Here is a 16,593-nt window from a genome sequence, read left to right as displayed (position 1 = left end):
GAACTATACAAAAAAGATCTTCACGACCAAGATAATCATGATGGTGTCGTCACTCACCTAGAGCCAGACATTCTGGAATGCAAAGTCAAGTGGGCCTTAGGAAGCATCACCATGAACAAAGTTAGTGGAGGTGATGGAATTCCAGCTGAGCTATTTCAAATCCTAAAAGATGATGCTGTGAAAGTGCTGCACTCAATATGCCAGCAAATTTGGAAAACTCAGCAGTGGCCACAGGACTGGAAAAGGTCAGCTTTCGTTCCAATCCCAAAGAAAGATAATGCCAAAAAATGCTCAAACTATCACACAATTGCACTCATCTCATACGCTAGCAAACTGATGCTCAAAGTTCTCCAAGCCAGGCTTCAACAGTACGTGAACCGTGAACCTCCAGATGTTCAAGCTGGATTTATAAAAGGCAGAGGAACCAGAGATCAAATTACCAACATCCACTGGATCATGGAAAAACCAAGAGAGTTCCAGAAAAACATCTATTTCTGCTTTATTGACTATGCCAAAGCCTTTGACTGTGTGGATCACAATAAACTGTTCAAAATTCTTTAAAAGAAGGGAATACTAGACCACCTGACCTGCCTCCTGAGAAATCTGTACGCAGGTCAAGAAGCAACAGTTAGAACTGGAGATGGAACAACAGACTGGTTCCAAATCGGGAAAGGAGTACATCAGGGCTGTATATTGTCACTCTGCTTATTTAACTTATATGCAGAGTACATCATGCGAAATGCCGGGCTGGATGAAGCACAAGCTGGAAACAAGATTGCTGGGAGAAATATCAGTAACCTCAGATATGCAGATGACACCACCCTTATGGCAGAAAGTGAAGAAGAACTAAAAAACCTCTTGGTGAAAGTGAAAGAGGAGAGTGAAAAAGCTGGCTTGAAACTCAACATTCAGAAAACTAAGATCATGGCATCCAGTCCCATCACTTCATGCAAATAGATGGGTAAACAATGGAAACAGTGAGAGACTACTTTTTTGGGCTCCAAAATCACTGCAGATGGTGACTGCAGCCATGAAATTAAAAGATGCTTGCTCCTTGGAAGAAAAGCTATGACCAACTTAGACAGCATATTAAAAAGCAGAGACATTACTTTGCCAACAAAGGTCCATCTGGTCAAAGTTATGGTTTTTCCAGTGGTCATGTATGGATGTGAGAGTTGGACCATAAAGAAAGACGAGCGCCGAAGAATTGATGCTTTTGAACTGTGATGTTGGAGAAGACTCTTGAGAGACCCTTGGACTTCAAGGAGATCCAACCAGTCCATCCTAAATGAAATCAGTCCTGAATATTCATTGGAAGGACTGACGCTGAAGCTGAAACTCCAATATTTGGCCACCTTATGCAAAGAACTGACTCACTGCAAAAGATCCTAATGCTGGGAAAGATTGAAGGCGGGAGGAGAAGGGGGTGACAGAGGATGAGATGGTTGGATGGCATCACCAACTCAATGGACATGAGTTTGAGCAAGCTCCTGGAGTTGGAGATGGACAGGGAGGCCTGGCGTGTTGCAGTCCATGGGGTCGCAAAGGGTCCAACATGACTGAGCGACTGAGCTGAACTGAACTGAGGACCTTGGAGGCTGAGTTCTGCAGTCAGATGAGTAGGGAGGAGTGTTTGTGGCAGAGGCATAGAGAATGAAAAGTCCAAGATGGCAAGGGACGCCCTGCAGGGAACAGCAGGGCAGTGGGCAGGCACCCCAGATCTCTGAGGACCCCTCCTCCCCACAGCTGCCTCTTCACCCTCCTCCAGTCCACTGTGTGGCCCTTACCTGAGACGTTGCACATCAGGTGGGCCGTCTCCCCCTCGGGGACCTTGACTGCGTCCTCCACATCCTCCTTCTCAATACTGGGAGGCACTGCGAGAAGCAGGGAAGACAGACGCTCGCTGACCGGGCTGAGCAACCACGGAGAAGGAAGCCAAGCACCCACTGTGTTTGTCTTTCATTTCCCCATTCCCTCACACCTGTTGCCATGGGGCAGGGGTCTAATAAAAATTTGCAGCTGGCTGAGGCAAATACCAGTGCCGCTGGGAGAAGGCCCCAATCAGAGGAAAGCAGTTGGGTGGTATCAAAAATCTTTGCCCCCTTTCATCTTGGGTTGGTTCTGGCTGTTTCTGGAAAGTTTTATGGCAGCCTCAGAGAAGAGGCTGCTGAAGCAAAGAAGACAAGGCTTGGTCTCTCCCTTCTGTCTGTGCTGGGTCCACTCCCAGAGGCTCCCAGGCTGGAAGGAAGGATGGTTGGGCGCCCGAGAGAACCGGGCGGTGACGTACCCAGGACCTCCACGCTGAAGTCCCTCCGTGCCTCCCCAGCCTCGTTGCTGGCCAGGCAGGAGTAGAGGCCTCTGTCCTGCTCCTGCGCCCGGGTCAGCTTCAGCATCCAGCCGCCTGGGAAGCGGGAGAGTGGGCTCCAAGCACAGCTGCGAGCAGCCTTCTGTCCCCAGCTGAGCCCAGGCTGCCCACCGGGAAGAGGAGCATGCTGGGCGTTATATTTAGATGTTTATGCATCTGTCTCCCACAGTGTTCCATTCCTCAGAGAGGGAAACTGAGACCCGGAGGGTCAACAGATGGGTGGAGCCCTCTGGACATTAGTCCTTGCTGTTGTTTAGGTTGTGTCCAACTCTTTTGCAATCCCATGGACTGCAGCCCGCAAGGCTCCTCTATCCATGGGATTTCCCAGGCAAGAAAACTGGAGTGGGTTGCCATTTCCTCCTCTGGAGGATCTTTCCAACCCAGGGATCAAGGCCTCATCTCCTGAATTAGCAGGTGAATTCTTTACCCCTGGGCCACCAGGGAAGCCTGGATATTAGACCTACGCCAGGGTAAACTTCTCTTAAGCTTCCCGGGTGACTCAGATGGTAAAGAATCTGCCTGCAATGTGGGAGACTTGGGTTCAATCCCTGGGTTGGGAAGATCCCCTGGAGGAAGGCATGGCAACCCACTCCAGTATTCTTGCCTGGAGAATCCCCATGGACAGAAGAGCCTGGTGGGCTACAGCCCATGGGGTTGCAAAGAGCTGGACACGACTGAGCAACTAAGCACATAAGCACAGGGTAAATTTGACCCTGTTCTAGTAAGAAGACTCTGTCACCTGGCTACCCTCTCTTCTGTGGACTGACTAGAGCTGAAAGCACAGCAATGGTTTATGTAATCCTGGCTCAGATCAGAACCCCATTCTACTCCGATGGACCTGGTGAAAGTCTACCTTCTCCCAAGGACCTCTCAGAGGTGAACCAGTTCCTCTCAGAGGAACACAAGGATCTCCTAAGACCAGTCCAAGGAAAGCAGATATACAGGACTTGTCATCACGGCTACTCCTGCACCCAGGACAGACATCACTAATCGATCACCACTCTCCTTTCTGCTGGACCCAGATGCAGTCTCTGAATTCATCTCATCCGATGAATATTGCAGCCCCTACCAAGTGACAGGAAGCGATACACGAGGGGAAACTTATTTACCATCCCAGCTGGGACTGCATGGAATAATTGATGGGTCATTGAGGCTGAGCTTCAGTGGGCCTGGAAGTCCCTGCAAGATTCTGATGGGATACTGCCTCCTGAGCCTCAGTTTCTCCATTTGTATTCCAGCAAGAACCATCACAAACCAGCTTTGTGAGGAAGATGAGTATTCAGAGGAGAAAGTGCATGGACCAGCATTTCTAAAAGTTTGCTACAGCTCCATGGGAGGGTATATAAGCTCTGTGAGAATATTTTTTTGGCTGCGGGACTTATCAGAACCTTGGCTATGCAAGTGGTTCTTGTGGGTCTCAAGGAAAATCGAACAGGAAGCCTTTTCCAAGACTTATTTAAATCCTTTTTTTTTCCTGGAGCACCTCATCTAACCAGCGTTTTGGGGTGCACTCTTGGGAGACTAATAGCTGAAATGATTATCCCAATCATGCTGGGCAGGGCAGGATCAGAGATCATAGGATGTGATGGACAGAGGCAGAAGCTGAGTATCAGACCTTACCTGCTAAGAGGTAGGTGTTCTCCCCAGGGCTGACAGGTTCGTCCCCTCGGAACCAGCGGACCCCTGGTGGTGGGATGCCCGTGGCTTCACAGAACAGTGACAAGGGGCTGTGCAGGGTGGCTGTGACATTGGTCAGTGGGCCCAAGTCGCCAATGAGCTCTGGAGGCACTAGATACAGAGAAGAAGCTGCATTCAGGATGCAGATGGTGCTGTATGCTTGCTCCCGCCTCCCCACTGGCCTCCCTAACCACCCCCCACCCAGTCTCAGAGCTGCTCCCACTGAAGGGGCGAGTGGTGGCCACACACTGGACTCTGGCATCAGGCTGAGGCCTCAGTTTCCCTGACTCTCAGAGGAGCGCCAGGAGAATCCGACAAGGACATGTGTGAAGCCTTTAGCTCAGACCCTGGTACGGAGCAAAACTGAGCAAAGGAGAGAGAAATCAGAGCCACAGGGAACACAGACGGGACCTCAGACCCACACAGCAGAGTCCCATTCAGAAAGGAGGCCGCACTCTATCAGGCAGGGACAGGTGGGCGAGGCCTGGGGTCCCAGCAACGCTGGAGATATGATAAGAAGGCCTTCCCTAAAGGACCCCTGCCCACCTCTCTCCTTGTCTCTTCCCACTCCTTGCCTCCAGCCTGAGGTATGCAGTAGGAGCTCAGTAAAAGATTAGAATCAGGAGGCTGTTCTAGCTACTCTGCTCTAGGCCTTCGCAGAGTCTGTTCCCTCTGCCCAACACTCTTCCTCTTACCCCAGCTCCTGATGAACTCCAACTTAGCCTTTACATTTCAGCTTTAAAAGTCACCTCCTACAGGAAGCCACCCTGACTTCCTAAGACAGATGACGGTCTAGCTGATCTCTTAGGGACACCCAAATCCCAACATCACACGAGAACCATGCAGAATAAAAACTGCCCAGAATAGAGCAGGGAAACAGCAAAGGAGAGAGAGGAGGGACTTCCCTGGTGGTCCAGTGGTTAAGACTACCGGCTCCAAATGCAGGGGGCGCCAAGTTCAATCCCTGGTCAGGGAACTAGCTCCTACATGCTGCAACTAAAGATCCCACGGGTGGCAACTAAGTTCTGGTGCAGCCAAATAAACAAACAAATAACTCTTTTAAGTCGGGGGAGAGGAAGGGAAATGAGGACTATTTGGAGCAGGTCCTGATTTTGAGAGCAGTGTTCGCAGCTTCCCCTGACAGCAGCCTTCGCCAGAGGCCTGGCTCCTGGCAGAACAAGGAGGTGGCCCCAGGAACACGGAGCTGGAGGCTGCCTTGCCGCTTCCCGCCCTCCTCCCGGAGGCTGCCGGTCCTCACCGAGCACGGAGAGCGAAAACCTCCGCTCGGCCCTCCCGGCCTCGTTCTCGGCCACGCAGCTGTAGCACCCGGCGTGGGCAGGCTGAGCCCGCTCCACATGCAGATTCTGGCCGTAGTTCTGGAGCCGCAGGCCGGTCTCGGGCCCCACGGGCCACCCGTCCCGCTCCCACGTCACCCTGGGCGCGGGTTTCCCTGTGACGTTGCATTCCAGGCTGGCCTCCTCGTCCTGAACCACGGACACCTCCGCATAGGGCTCCGGGGGACCGGCAATCTGCGGGGGAACTGGGGTGGGGAGAAAGCACGTCGAGCGGGGGGCGGGGAAGGGGGCTGCTGGGCACCACGCCTCAGGCCAGGCTCTGCGCTCGCCTCCATCTGGCATGTGTACCCCCTGCCTCTCGCTGGCCGTGTGACCTTAGCCAGGTGACCTCACCTGTCCGGGCCTCCACTTTACATCTCTATAATGGGATCACCACGGTACCTGGCCCCCTCTCCCATACCCTGGGAATCACGGTAGGGCCTGTCATTTGGACAATGAGCTCACAGCACAGGTGCTGAAGATTTGTAAGGACTTTTCTTCCTTAGAAATCAGGAGCTTCTAAACAGTTGTTAGGCCTGGGGGTGGGGGTGGGGGATAGCTCCACAGGTGGGATTCTACCCAAGAGGTTGGACGGTAGTGTTCTTGGTTTTATTTTCTAAAATGATTTTTATAAGGCTGAGATATTTAATTTTATCCCCCACAGGATAGGTAGATGGAGACTTGAGTTTCCATCACATATAGGAACTTTATATCAATTTTACATTTCTTTAGTTTCCAAGTGTTTCAAGCTGTGGTTTCCTTTTTCCCTCTGGGTCATTGGGGGTCTCTTGGCATCAAGCTGCTTGCTCTCTCACGGTCAGGAGCTATAAGAAGCTGACTTGGAGGGGGCAGTTTAAATGGCAGTAATCTAAAGGGGGACAGGAGAATCCAGCTTCTGTCTTTGCTTGGGTTTTGGGGGTGAGGTCTGCCCTGCCAGGGTGCCTCGTTGCCCACCCTTAAGGCTGACCCCTTCCAGCCCCTTCCGCCTGGCCCAGGTCATCCCAGTCCGACTCACCATATACCACCAGCTGCTGGTCCTGGCTGCTGTTTCCAGCCACGTTGCTGCACTCACAGGTGTACGTTCCCTCCTGGGCTGGCTGGGCCCGTCCCAGATACAGCAGCCGCCCCACAGCTGACACCTGCCCAAGGCTGGCCCCCTCCCTGGGCAGAGGCTGACCTGGATGCATGAGAAAGAAGCCCTTGGTCCCTGGTCCTTCCACCTTGAATATCTGTCCTCCCATCCATCCTGGCCAACTCCTGCTCATCCCGCAGATGCCCACTAAACATCACCTCCACCAGGAAGACTTCCCTGAGCACCAAATCTGATCCCAGAACCCCTCTCTGATAACCCACAGCTCTGAGCTTCTCCCCAACCCAGCTCTACCTACAGGTGGCACGTCTGAATCCCTCCCTGGCCTGGGCTGTCCTGGAGAGAAGACCCTGCCTCACTTTCCCCCAGGGGTCCTTGGAGGCGCTCCGGGGCCTGGCATGAAGGTGAAGGTGAAGGTGAAGTCGCTCAGTTGTGTCCGACTCTTTGTGACCCCGTGGACTGTAACCTACTAGGCTTCTCCGTCCATGGGATTCTCCAGGCAAGAATACTGGAGTGGATTGCCATTTCCTTCTCCAGGGGATCTTCCCGACCCAGGGATCGAACCCAGGTCTCCCGCATTGGAGGCAGACGCTTTAACTTCTGAGCTACCAGGGCCTGGCATATAATAGGGCTTAGTGAAGGCTATTGAGTGAATGACCCATCTGTCTAGCTACAGCGGTGGGAGAGGGAGACCAAGCAGCAGGCACACCTGGCAGCAAGGAGACCCCAATGCAGGGAAGGATTTTGCAACCCTGGAGGTGCTAACTTCCATCACCCTGCACCTGTCCACGGAGGAGCAGCCCTCTGGGCTCCCATCATCCACCAGCACGTGTCCCAGCCAGGGGAGGGGCCCGGGTGGCCACATGACACGCTTCCTCCCTCTTACATTCTGTTCTCTGTCCATGCTCTCTGCCCTGGTGATCTCGGCTCGTCTCGTCACTTCTGGATTTATTCTTAGCCCAGACCTCTCTGAGCTCCAGACACCTCTGGCTGACTGCCCATTTAACATCTCATTGGATGTCTAACAGATCTGAAAATTAAAATGCCACAAAATCCTGGTCTGGCCCCGTAAACCTGCCCTCACAGCCTCTCTATCTCGGTGATGGTAGCAACTCTCTCGATTGCCAGGCCAAAACTTCAAGTGATCCTCAACTCCTCATTCTCTTTAGCCCCTCATCCCAGCCATCAGGAAATCCTGCCAGCATCACTTCTGAAATGCATCCAGAAGACGATGGCCGCCTCTCAGTGCCTCCTGGCTACCCACCTAGTCCAGGTGCCAGTTTCTCTTGCCTGGAATCCTTAAAGAAGCCCCCTCACTGGCACCCCGCTCCCACCCTTGTTCCCAATGGTCTGTTCTTATCATGCTGGCAGGAACTTGCTAAGTACAAGCTAGATTGTGTCCCTCCACAATCAGCACCTGCACCTGTCTTCATCTCCATTCCAGACTCCTAAAACAGCCCATCTCACTCAAAGTAAAAGCTGGGATCCTTACAGTAGCCTTTGACCCAGCCATCATAGCTCACGTGACCATCTCAAGCTGAATCTGCTGCAACCCCACCGACCCCTCTGTTGTTCTTCAAACACACTTGACTCACTCCTGCCCCAGGGCCTTTGCACCTGCTATCACCTCTGCCTGGAATGCTTTTCCCTACAGTCGTCTCATGTTCATCCCTCACCTCCTTCGTGTCTGCTTGGTCAACTTAAAATTGCAAATCCCTCCGCTCCCCCAGCAACCTTCTCCTCTATCTTGGCTTATAGTTTTCTCCATAGCATTCATCACATCAGGTATTAAGTCATTTACAGGCACACCTCAGAAATAGCAGTTTCAGTTCTAGCCTACCACAATAAAGCAAGTATCGAAATGAAGTGAGTCACATGAATTTTTGGTTCCCTGGTGCATATATGTTGATACTATAATCTGTTAAGTGTGCAATATTATGTGAAAAGAAAACAATGTACACAACTTAATTAAAAAATATTTTAAAAAGCTAACCATCATCTGAACCTTCAGCAAGTCATAAACTTTCTTCAATAGCAACATCAGAGATCACTGATCACAGATCACCATAACAGACTTAATAATAACAATGAAGTCATAAATACTGCGAGCATTATCAGACTGTGACAGAGACCCCAAGTGAGCAAATACTGTTGGAAAAATGACACCAATAGACTTTTTGGAGGCAGGGTTGCCATAAACCTTCAGTTTGTAAAATACACAACGCCGGTGAAACTCTAAACACAGTGCATTAAAACGAGGTATGCCTGTACTCCTTTCTCACTGATTATCTGTGTTGATCCACTGATGCATTTCTAGGACCTAGAACGATGCCTGGCACAGACAGGCTCTCAATAAATACTAGTTTAATGAATGAATTCCAAATATTCACTGAGCATCTGTTTTGTACCAGGTACAGCTAAGCCCCTGCTGAATTCCCAGACAATGCCTCCTGGGGCTCAGGGATTCATGGAGGAGCAGACACTGAAGGACTAAGGTGGGTGACATGACAAGTTAACACACAGGGGCGGTGTCAAGGAGGTCCTCTCTCTAGACTGGGAGGGAGGTCAGGGAGGGCTTCCTGGAAGAAGAGACATCCGACGGGAGGCCCTGAGATCAGTCTAGCTCTCATTGGCTGAGAAGGGGCTGGAGGGGCGTGGGGGGCTTCTCTAACCAGCACCTGCACCTGTCTCCATCTCAGCCAGGGTCGGAAGCAAGGGCAGGGAGAGCCTCCAAGGGTGGGGCAGAGAGCCTGGGGCTCAGCCAGCCTACCGTCCTTCTTCCAGGAGATCCTGGGGAAGGGAACGCCCCGACAATCGCAGGAGAGCCTGGCGGGGCGCCCCTCGGTCACGGTCAGGGTGCGTGGCTCCCGCGAGGGGAACACTGGAGGGACTGAGTGAACACAGAGCAGAGGTGAGGAGGGCAGGAAGCTGGGGACCGGGATGAGAGAGAGACCCCGGGGAGAGGGTGGGGCGGGGGAAGGCTGTGTCCTGGGACCCATTCAAGGCAGCACCACCCGCCACCCTGGGCTTGAGAGCCAGCCCTGACAGACGCAGCGGGGAGGGACCCCAGCCCAGCCCAGCGGGGGAGACCCTCACCCCAGACATTGAGGTTGTAGTGCTTCTCTGAGCGGCCCACTTGGTTCAGCGCCTCACAGGTATAGCGGCCCGTATCCCCCACATCGGCTCTGTCCACCTGGCCGAGAGCAAGAACCACCCATCAGGGGTCCAGCACAGAGATGGTGCCACATCTGTGTGACCCTGGGCCCGTCACTTTCCCTCGCCGAGCCCACACTCCCACCTGGAACCTGGAGGTTGATAAACCAATGGTAACACCCACTATACCTCCAGCACTGGGAAGTTTCTGGGAGCCAGGGGCTTGGTGACCCTGCCAGCCTCACCCCACTGCACATCTATAGCCATGTCCCAAGGAGGAGGCGGAGGGGGCCCTGTCTCAGGGGTCAGATCCTGACCTGGGGGATAATGGAGCCGGGCTGTGGCTTTGAAGAATGAAAGAGGAAGGAGGGGGCAGTATTCCAGGCGGAGGAAGCCAAACTGAAGGTGCTCAGAGTTAGGAATGATCACATCACAAAGTGTAGGGGCTGGGGGCAGGAGGAGCAGGCTGGAGCGGAGCATGCTCCCCAAAAGCTTGGAGCTGTGCCCCCTTCCCCTGGCTTTTGTGGATGAGCTGTTCTCTGGGGCAAGTGGGGACCACACAGGCACTCTCTGGAATTCTCCCTGCCAGCCCAGGAGAAAGGTGTCACCGTGCTCACAGGCCAGAGAGGTCGAGACAGGAGGTGACTGCCACAGTCAGGAGGGGCCGATAACAGTGAGATCTGGGCTGACTCTAGACAACCCCGACTAATGAACCCTGCCAGATGAAGGGCCTTAAATGCCCAAAGGCAAGAAGGCTTTCCAGCAAGGAGTGAAAAATGGGTGGAAAGCTTTGGGGGGAGGGAAGGGGCTAAGAAAGACTGATACTGAAGCTGAAACTCCAGTACATTGGCCACCTGATGTGAAGAACTGACTCATTGGAAAAGACCTTGATACTGGGAAAGACTGAAAGTGGGAGGAGAAGGGGATGACAGAGGATGAGATGGTTGGATGGCATTACTGACTCAATGGACATGAGTTTGAGTTGGTGATGGACAGAAAGGCCTGGCGTGCTGCGGTCCATGAAGTCTCAAAGTCGGACATGGCTGAGCGACTGAATTGAACTGAACTGAAGGGGCTGAGAGAAGCTCCCAGGGCTCAGTTCTGGGGCTTGGCTCTCCATCCCAGTTTGGCTGGAAGCAGCTCTGCTGGGTCTGGGGACTGGATGGGCTGCAAGTTGAGATGAGCTGAACTGATATTGGAGGCTGTGTCCCAGCCCGCCCGGGTCAGGGCTCAGCTCCGCTCACGGTGGGGCCCTCTTTGGTGGCCTGGGAGGCCACACACCTCCAACAAGGCTTTGTCTGCGGAGAGGTGGACGCCAGGCCGGGGCTCCAGGGGGCGGCCGTCCTTGCGCCAGCTCAGCACGGGAGGGGGGAAGGCGTGGCTCCGGCACTCCAGGGCTACGGACTCATTGGCCACGACAGACACGTTCCGCTCTTCTCCGAGGATGCTGGGGGGTGCTGGGGGGGGGGGCGGGGCGGGGGCTGTCTCAGGCAGGTGAGTCGAGTCCCGTCCTGAGTCAGAACCTCCCCCCCTTCCAGCAGCCAGGAGCAAACACGGGGGACGGGGAGGTGCCATGAGGATGGGGGCCACCCCCTGAGCTGAAGCCCTCTTGTCCTCCCCTCAACGACTGGCAGAGGAGACCCCCAAACCTCAATAGGATGGTGGGTTATGACGTCAATATTCTGAATATGATTTTGTACTTTACTTTTATAATTTTTTTAAAAAGAAACTTTAATTTTTATTTATTTAAGGTCTTAGACCAGGCCATGCATAGCATATGGGATCTTAGTTCCCTGATCAGGGATCAAACCCGTGCCCCCTGCACTAGGAGCACAGAGTCTTAACCGCTGGACCCCCAGGGAAGACCCTTGATTTTGTACTTTAGCTGTATCAGATGTTACCACTGAAGAAAGGGCCCGCCAGCCCACCTGTCCATGACAGGGGAGCTCACAGTTTAAGATATGGCTTGGGGGGGCGGGGTCCAGTGGACCCTATGTGAAGGCAGACACAGTCTCAGAACAGACCTGGCACATCCTCCCCCTGGGGATGCCCCAGCCCCACCGTCTCGAGCCCCCAGCCTGCAGCCGGCAGCCTCCGGGGCCCGAGACTCACTGTGGACATGCAGGACGACGTCCCGGCGGTCCTCGCCCACTGCGCTCACGGCCACGCAGGAGTAGATGCCGGAGTCGGAGGCCCGGGCACTGGCCAGCATGAGGACCCGGCCCCCAGGGAAGACCTGTACCCCAGAAGAAAGTCCGCAGGCAATCAGCCCCCTTCACAAGCCGGCATTGCTGGCAGGCACACCTGGGCAGCTGCCCCAGGCCCCCAGAGCCCCCAGCAATGCAGTGGAAATGCGAGATATACCCAAGCCTCAGAACCTCTGCTGGCTGGTGAGCAATGCCATCGGTCCTGAGAAAGGGTCCCCTGGGGAGTAGGGCGGGGGCTGGGAACCCTTGAGATATGGCCTGTCCCCAGGTATAAGATACACAACAGATTTCGAAGGGTTTGTACAAAAAGGAGAAGGGAAGATGTCTGGTTAATGATGTTTTATAACGATCACTTGATACAGCAAGACTTTTTGGATATACTGGGTGAACTAAAATGTATTTTTTATTCAGTAGTTTTTAAAATATTCCTGTTTTATATAGCCAAAGGGTATTCTGTTTGCTTGTTTCTTTGTTTATTCATTCATTTATTTTGCCTGCACTGTGCAGCTTGCAGGATCTTAGTTCCCTGACCCAGGATCAAACCCCTGGCCCTTGCAGTGGAAGCATGGAGTCCTAATAACTGGATAGTCAGGAAATGCCCTAAAATGTATTATTAAAATTGGCTTCACCTGTGTCTTTTGACTCAGTCTAATGCAGTTACTAGAAAATTTTAAATTATCTATTTGGTTCCTAACATATATTACATTAACATTATGTTATGTTCAGTTCAGTCACTCAGTCGTGTCTGACTCTGCAACCCCATGGACTGCAGCACGCCAGGCTTCCCTGTCCATCCTATGCACAATGCAATGTACGTTATGTTACACTATGTTATATTATGATTGTATCTTATATTGGTGGTGGGCCTTATTCCTGGAGACCACCTGGCCCCTGACTCCTTTTAGTTGCTCTCCTTCCTCCCTGCAGCCAGCCGTCCTGGGCCATCGCTGTTGCCCTCTCCCCCCGGCGTCCCCAGGCCCTGACCTCCATTCCCAGCACCTACTGAGGCACCAGAGAGGTGAGCTGGGCCCCCCCCCACCCCCACTGACCTGGAGACCGGTGGTCCCTGCAGTGGACACGGGGTTTCCATCCTTCAGCCACATCAGCAGAGGGCTGGGAGCCCCGGTGGCGTTACAGGTCAGCCGAACCGGGCTGTGGAGCAGCACGGGGCCCGGGAGGCTGGGCGGCAGCGTGATGCGTGGGGGCACTGCAGGGTGAGGGTGACACGGGGCACAGGCTGAGCCCTGCTGAGGGCGAAGTAGGCAGGGCCCCTGGCCGGGCACCCCCGCAGGAGTGCATGGCCACTAACAAAAGCTCAGGGACAGCCACTCCGAACATGGGCAGGGCACTCCCCGGGTCTCAAGGCTGCTCGTTTCATCCTTGCAACCCCACAGATGGGAAAGCAAGGCTTAGAGAGGGCCGGTGGCCTGCCCAAGGTTGACCTGGCAAAAGCAGCCCTTGAACTTGGGCCTCCTGGTCACTGTGAGGTCATCATCATGCCGATGGTGTAGGGGTCACAGGGGTTGAGAATGCCTGTTAGGGTGATCAGTGATCTTTGATGTTACTATGACTCACCCAAGGCTCAGATGATAGCAGTTTTTAGCAATAAAGTACTTTTTAATTAAGGTATGTCCATGTTTTAGACACAGTGCAATTGCACATGTAACAGACTATAGAGTACAGTGTACATAGAACTTTTCTATGCACTGGGAAGCCGGAAAAACTCATGTGGCTTGCTTTCTTTTGGTATTTGCTTTATTGTGGTGGTCTGGAACCAAATCTGCAATATCTCTGAGTTGTGTCTGTACCCAATAAATGTGGTTGGATAGAAGACAGACAGATGGAGGAATTGATGTTTGAACAGATGAATGGTTGGGAGATGGACAGCTGGATGGTTAGATGGGTGGGTGGGTTAGACGGACAGAGAACTGAATGGTTGGTTGAATCAATGGATGGACAGTTGGGTGTTTCCATGTGTAGATGGAAGAATTGATAGATGGATGGATGGATCAGTGATAGATGAAAGGAAGGAAAGATAAATGAAAGGAAGCATGGATGCATGGGTGATTGATGGGTGAATGGATGATGGATGAAAGGTGGGTGGTGGATGGAAGACGGGAAGGATGGATGCGTGAGAGATGGAGGAACAGACAGGGACAAATGGATGGGCAACAACTCTGGGGACAGATCCCTTTAGTCGTGGCAGCTCACCATTGACCCGCAGGCTGTACTGCATTTCTGTGCTGCCCACCACATTGGATGCCACACAGCGGTAGCTCCCAGCATCAGAAAGCTGGGCTTGCTCAATGAGAAGAACTCTCCCATCAGTTGACACCATCCCTCTGTTCCAGGCAGAGACAGGCTGGCGGCCCTTAAACCAGGAGATATCTGGAGAAGAGAAGAGAGATGCAAGGGTCCCTGCCAGCCTTTCAGAGTGTGCCTGCGTCCTGTGCATCCGAGGGGGGCTTCCAGGGTGCCCATATGGTGCGACTTTATTTCAGGCACTGGAGAAAGCCTGAAAGGAAGACGGATGGGAGCAGAGTATGGCAGTTGTCTGAGATGGAATCAAAGGCAGAGAAGGACGCAGGCTGGAGCAGCCAGGAGCAAGAACAGTCAAAGCCAGCCTGGCCCCTTCACATCTTACTCCTGCCAGGAGACCACCCACGAGGCAGATCTTTAAAAGAGAATACAGTACACCCCCAAACAGCAGCCTCATCATTATGGATCAACTGTGAATAGATACATGGACCCCAGGTTCATAGCAGCACTATTCACAGTAACTGAGATAAGGAAACGACCTAAATGTCCATCAACAGATGGATGGATAAAGAAGATATGGTACTATATACAATGGAATATTACACAGCCATGAAAAGAACAAAAACAATGCCATTTGCAGCAGAATGGATGGAACTAGAGATTATCACACTAAGTGAAGTAAAGACAAATACCAGAAAGAGAGAGACAAATACCATATGATATCACTTATATGTGGAATCTAAAATATGATACAAAAGAACCTATCCATGAAACAAAAACAGACTCACAGACATAGAGGACGGCTTTGTGGTTGCCAAGGGGGCGTGGGGGAGGGAGAGGGATGGAGTGGGAGGCTGGGGTCAGCAGATGTAAGCTATCACGTATAGGATGGAGAAACAAGGTCCTACTGTACAGCACAGAGAACTATATTCAATATCTTATGATAAACCATAATGCAAAAGAATATTTATAAAGAATGTACATATATATGTACAGCTGAATCACTTTGCTGTACAGCAGAAATTAACACAACATTGTAAATTAATTGTACTGCAATTAAAAGATAAATATAATAAAGAGATTATAAATAAGGACTGACTGTATCTTGAACTTTCTCTTTCCATCCTGCCAGGGCCCATGCCAGAACAGGGTTTCCCCACGGCAGAGGGCCGATACCTCCAGGGCTCACTACCCCAGGCAAAGCAAGGTTGCCATGGTTCCGATGGGGGACAGGAAATGGACCCTCTTCCTGGGCCCATCCTGTCTGCTGGCCATTCACACCCAGCCCCAGCTCCTAGCCCTTTCCTCAACCGCTGGTCTAGAGAAGATTCTCACCCCCCAGCCTAGGGGCAGCCCCATGAAACCACGAACTCAGCAGAAATCCTGCAGGTTTGTTTCAGACAGCAGCACAAAGGCTCTGGGCCCTGGTGCGTAATGGGCATGAGATAAACAGCTGTTGAGAAGGACGAGGGGAACGTGGGGGAGGGAAGGGGAGGGTCTGCTGATTTCATCCTCAGCCAGAGCCATGCCTGGAGCCCTGGCTGACCTCTTCAGATGGGAACTGGGGTTGGCTGGAGGTGGCTTTCAGAACAAGAAGAGGGGTCTTACTTACCAGGAGAGGGCACGCCGGAAGCCAGGCACTCCAAGGTCACAGAGGCATTTTCTAGCACCGCCTTGTTGACCAGACCTGGCTCGATGTTGGGAGGCACTAGGGGAGACAAGAAGATCCTGGCTTTGGGTGAGGCTCCAGGCAGTTCATCTCAGCCACCCTAAGACCCCTCCCCAGCCTTCCCAAGGGGGCCTGGGCAATAAGGCACCCCAATGGCTCACATTTGCTAATTAAGGAATCCCCTCCTGCCCAAGAACAAAGGCGCTAGGAGGCAAGCTTTATTTCAGTCATACAAGGATGACCCTGGCACCCAACCCTCCCTCCCCCCAGGAGCAGCCAGCATCAGGCACAGTGGGGAGGTGGACCCCAGGGACCCCAGGCAGTCATGAGGGATGACAAGGGCAAGGATGTGCCCATATACCCAAGGACCTAAATGAGCCCTCAAATGCATAAAACAAGTAAAGATTCAAATGAATGAGAACAGGCTGTCCACTGAAAGTCTAACAGAAAGCAATTGAAAGGAAGGCTTCCCTGGTAGCTTAGTGGTAAGGAATGCGCCTGCCAGTGCAGGAGACGTGGGTTCGATCCCTGGTCTGGGAAGATTCCGCTTGACATGGAGCAACAAAGCCCGTGTGCCACAACTACTGACCCTGTGCACTAGAGCCCGTGGGCAGCAACTGCTGAGCCTACGTGGCCGCAGCCACTGAAGCCCACATGTCCTAGGACCTGTGTGGACAACAAGAGAGGCCGCCGCAGCGAGAAGCTGACCGCAGCTAGAGAGTAGCCCCTGCTGGCCGCAGCTAGGAAAAGAGCCCATGCAACAAGGAAGAAGCAGCACGGTAAAAAATAAATAAATAGATAAATAAAATTATATATATATATACATATATATATAAACA

At 52.6% G+C, this 16,593-nt stretch overlaps 1 protein-coding gene across 1 annotated transcript in view; it reads right to left on the bottom strand.

The window, feature by feature from the left end:
* Positions 1 to 16,593, bottom strand: part of HMCN2 (hemicentin 2) — a 175,892-nt gene that overhangs the window by 58,368 nt on the left and 100,931 nt on the right. The window contains exons 37-48 of the mRNA XM_040225390.1: positions 15,698 to 15,793; positions 14,038 to 14,214; positions 12,876 to 13,033; positions 11,732 to 11,855; positions 10,901 to 11,076; positions 9,563 to 9,659; positions 9,237 to 9,356; positions 6,392 to 6,553; positions 5,301 to 5,582; positions 3,986 to 4,153; positions 2,288 to 2,401; positions 1,788 to 1,874 (exon numbers count right to left, since the gene is read on the bottom strand). Coding sequence (XP_040081324.1) covers positions 1,788 to 1,874; positions 2,288 to 2,401; positions 3,986 to 4,153; positions 5,301 to 5,582; positions 6,392 to 6,553; positions 9,237 to 9,356; positions 9,563 to 9,659; positions 10,901 to 11,076; positions 11,732 to 11,855; positions 12,876 to 13,033; positions 14,038 to 14,214; positions 15,698 to 15,793 — 1,761 coding nt within the window. The remainder of the gene's footprint in view (positions 1 to 1,787; positions 1,875 to 2,287; positions 2,402 to 3,985; positions 4,154 to 5,300; positions 5,583 to 6,391; positions 6,554 to 9,236; positions 9,357 to 9,562; positions 9,660 to 10,900; positions 11,077 to 11,731; positions 11,856 to 12,875; positions 13,034 to 14,037; positions 14,215 to 15,697; positions 15,794 to 16,593) is intronic.

Source organism: Oryx dammah, unplaced genomic scaffold, assembly GCF_014754425.2.
Source record: "Oryx dammah isolate SB20612 unplaced genomic scaffold, SCBI_Odam_1.1 HiC_scaffold_25, whole genome shotgun sequence".
Lineage (NCBI taxonomy): Eukaryota > Metazoa > Chordata > Mammalia > Artiodactyla > Bovidae > Oryx > Oryx dammah.
Note: the sequence above shows the minus strand (reverse complement) of the source record. Positions and strands in the feature narration are given on the sequence as shown.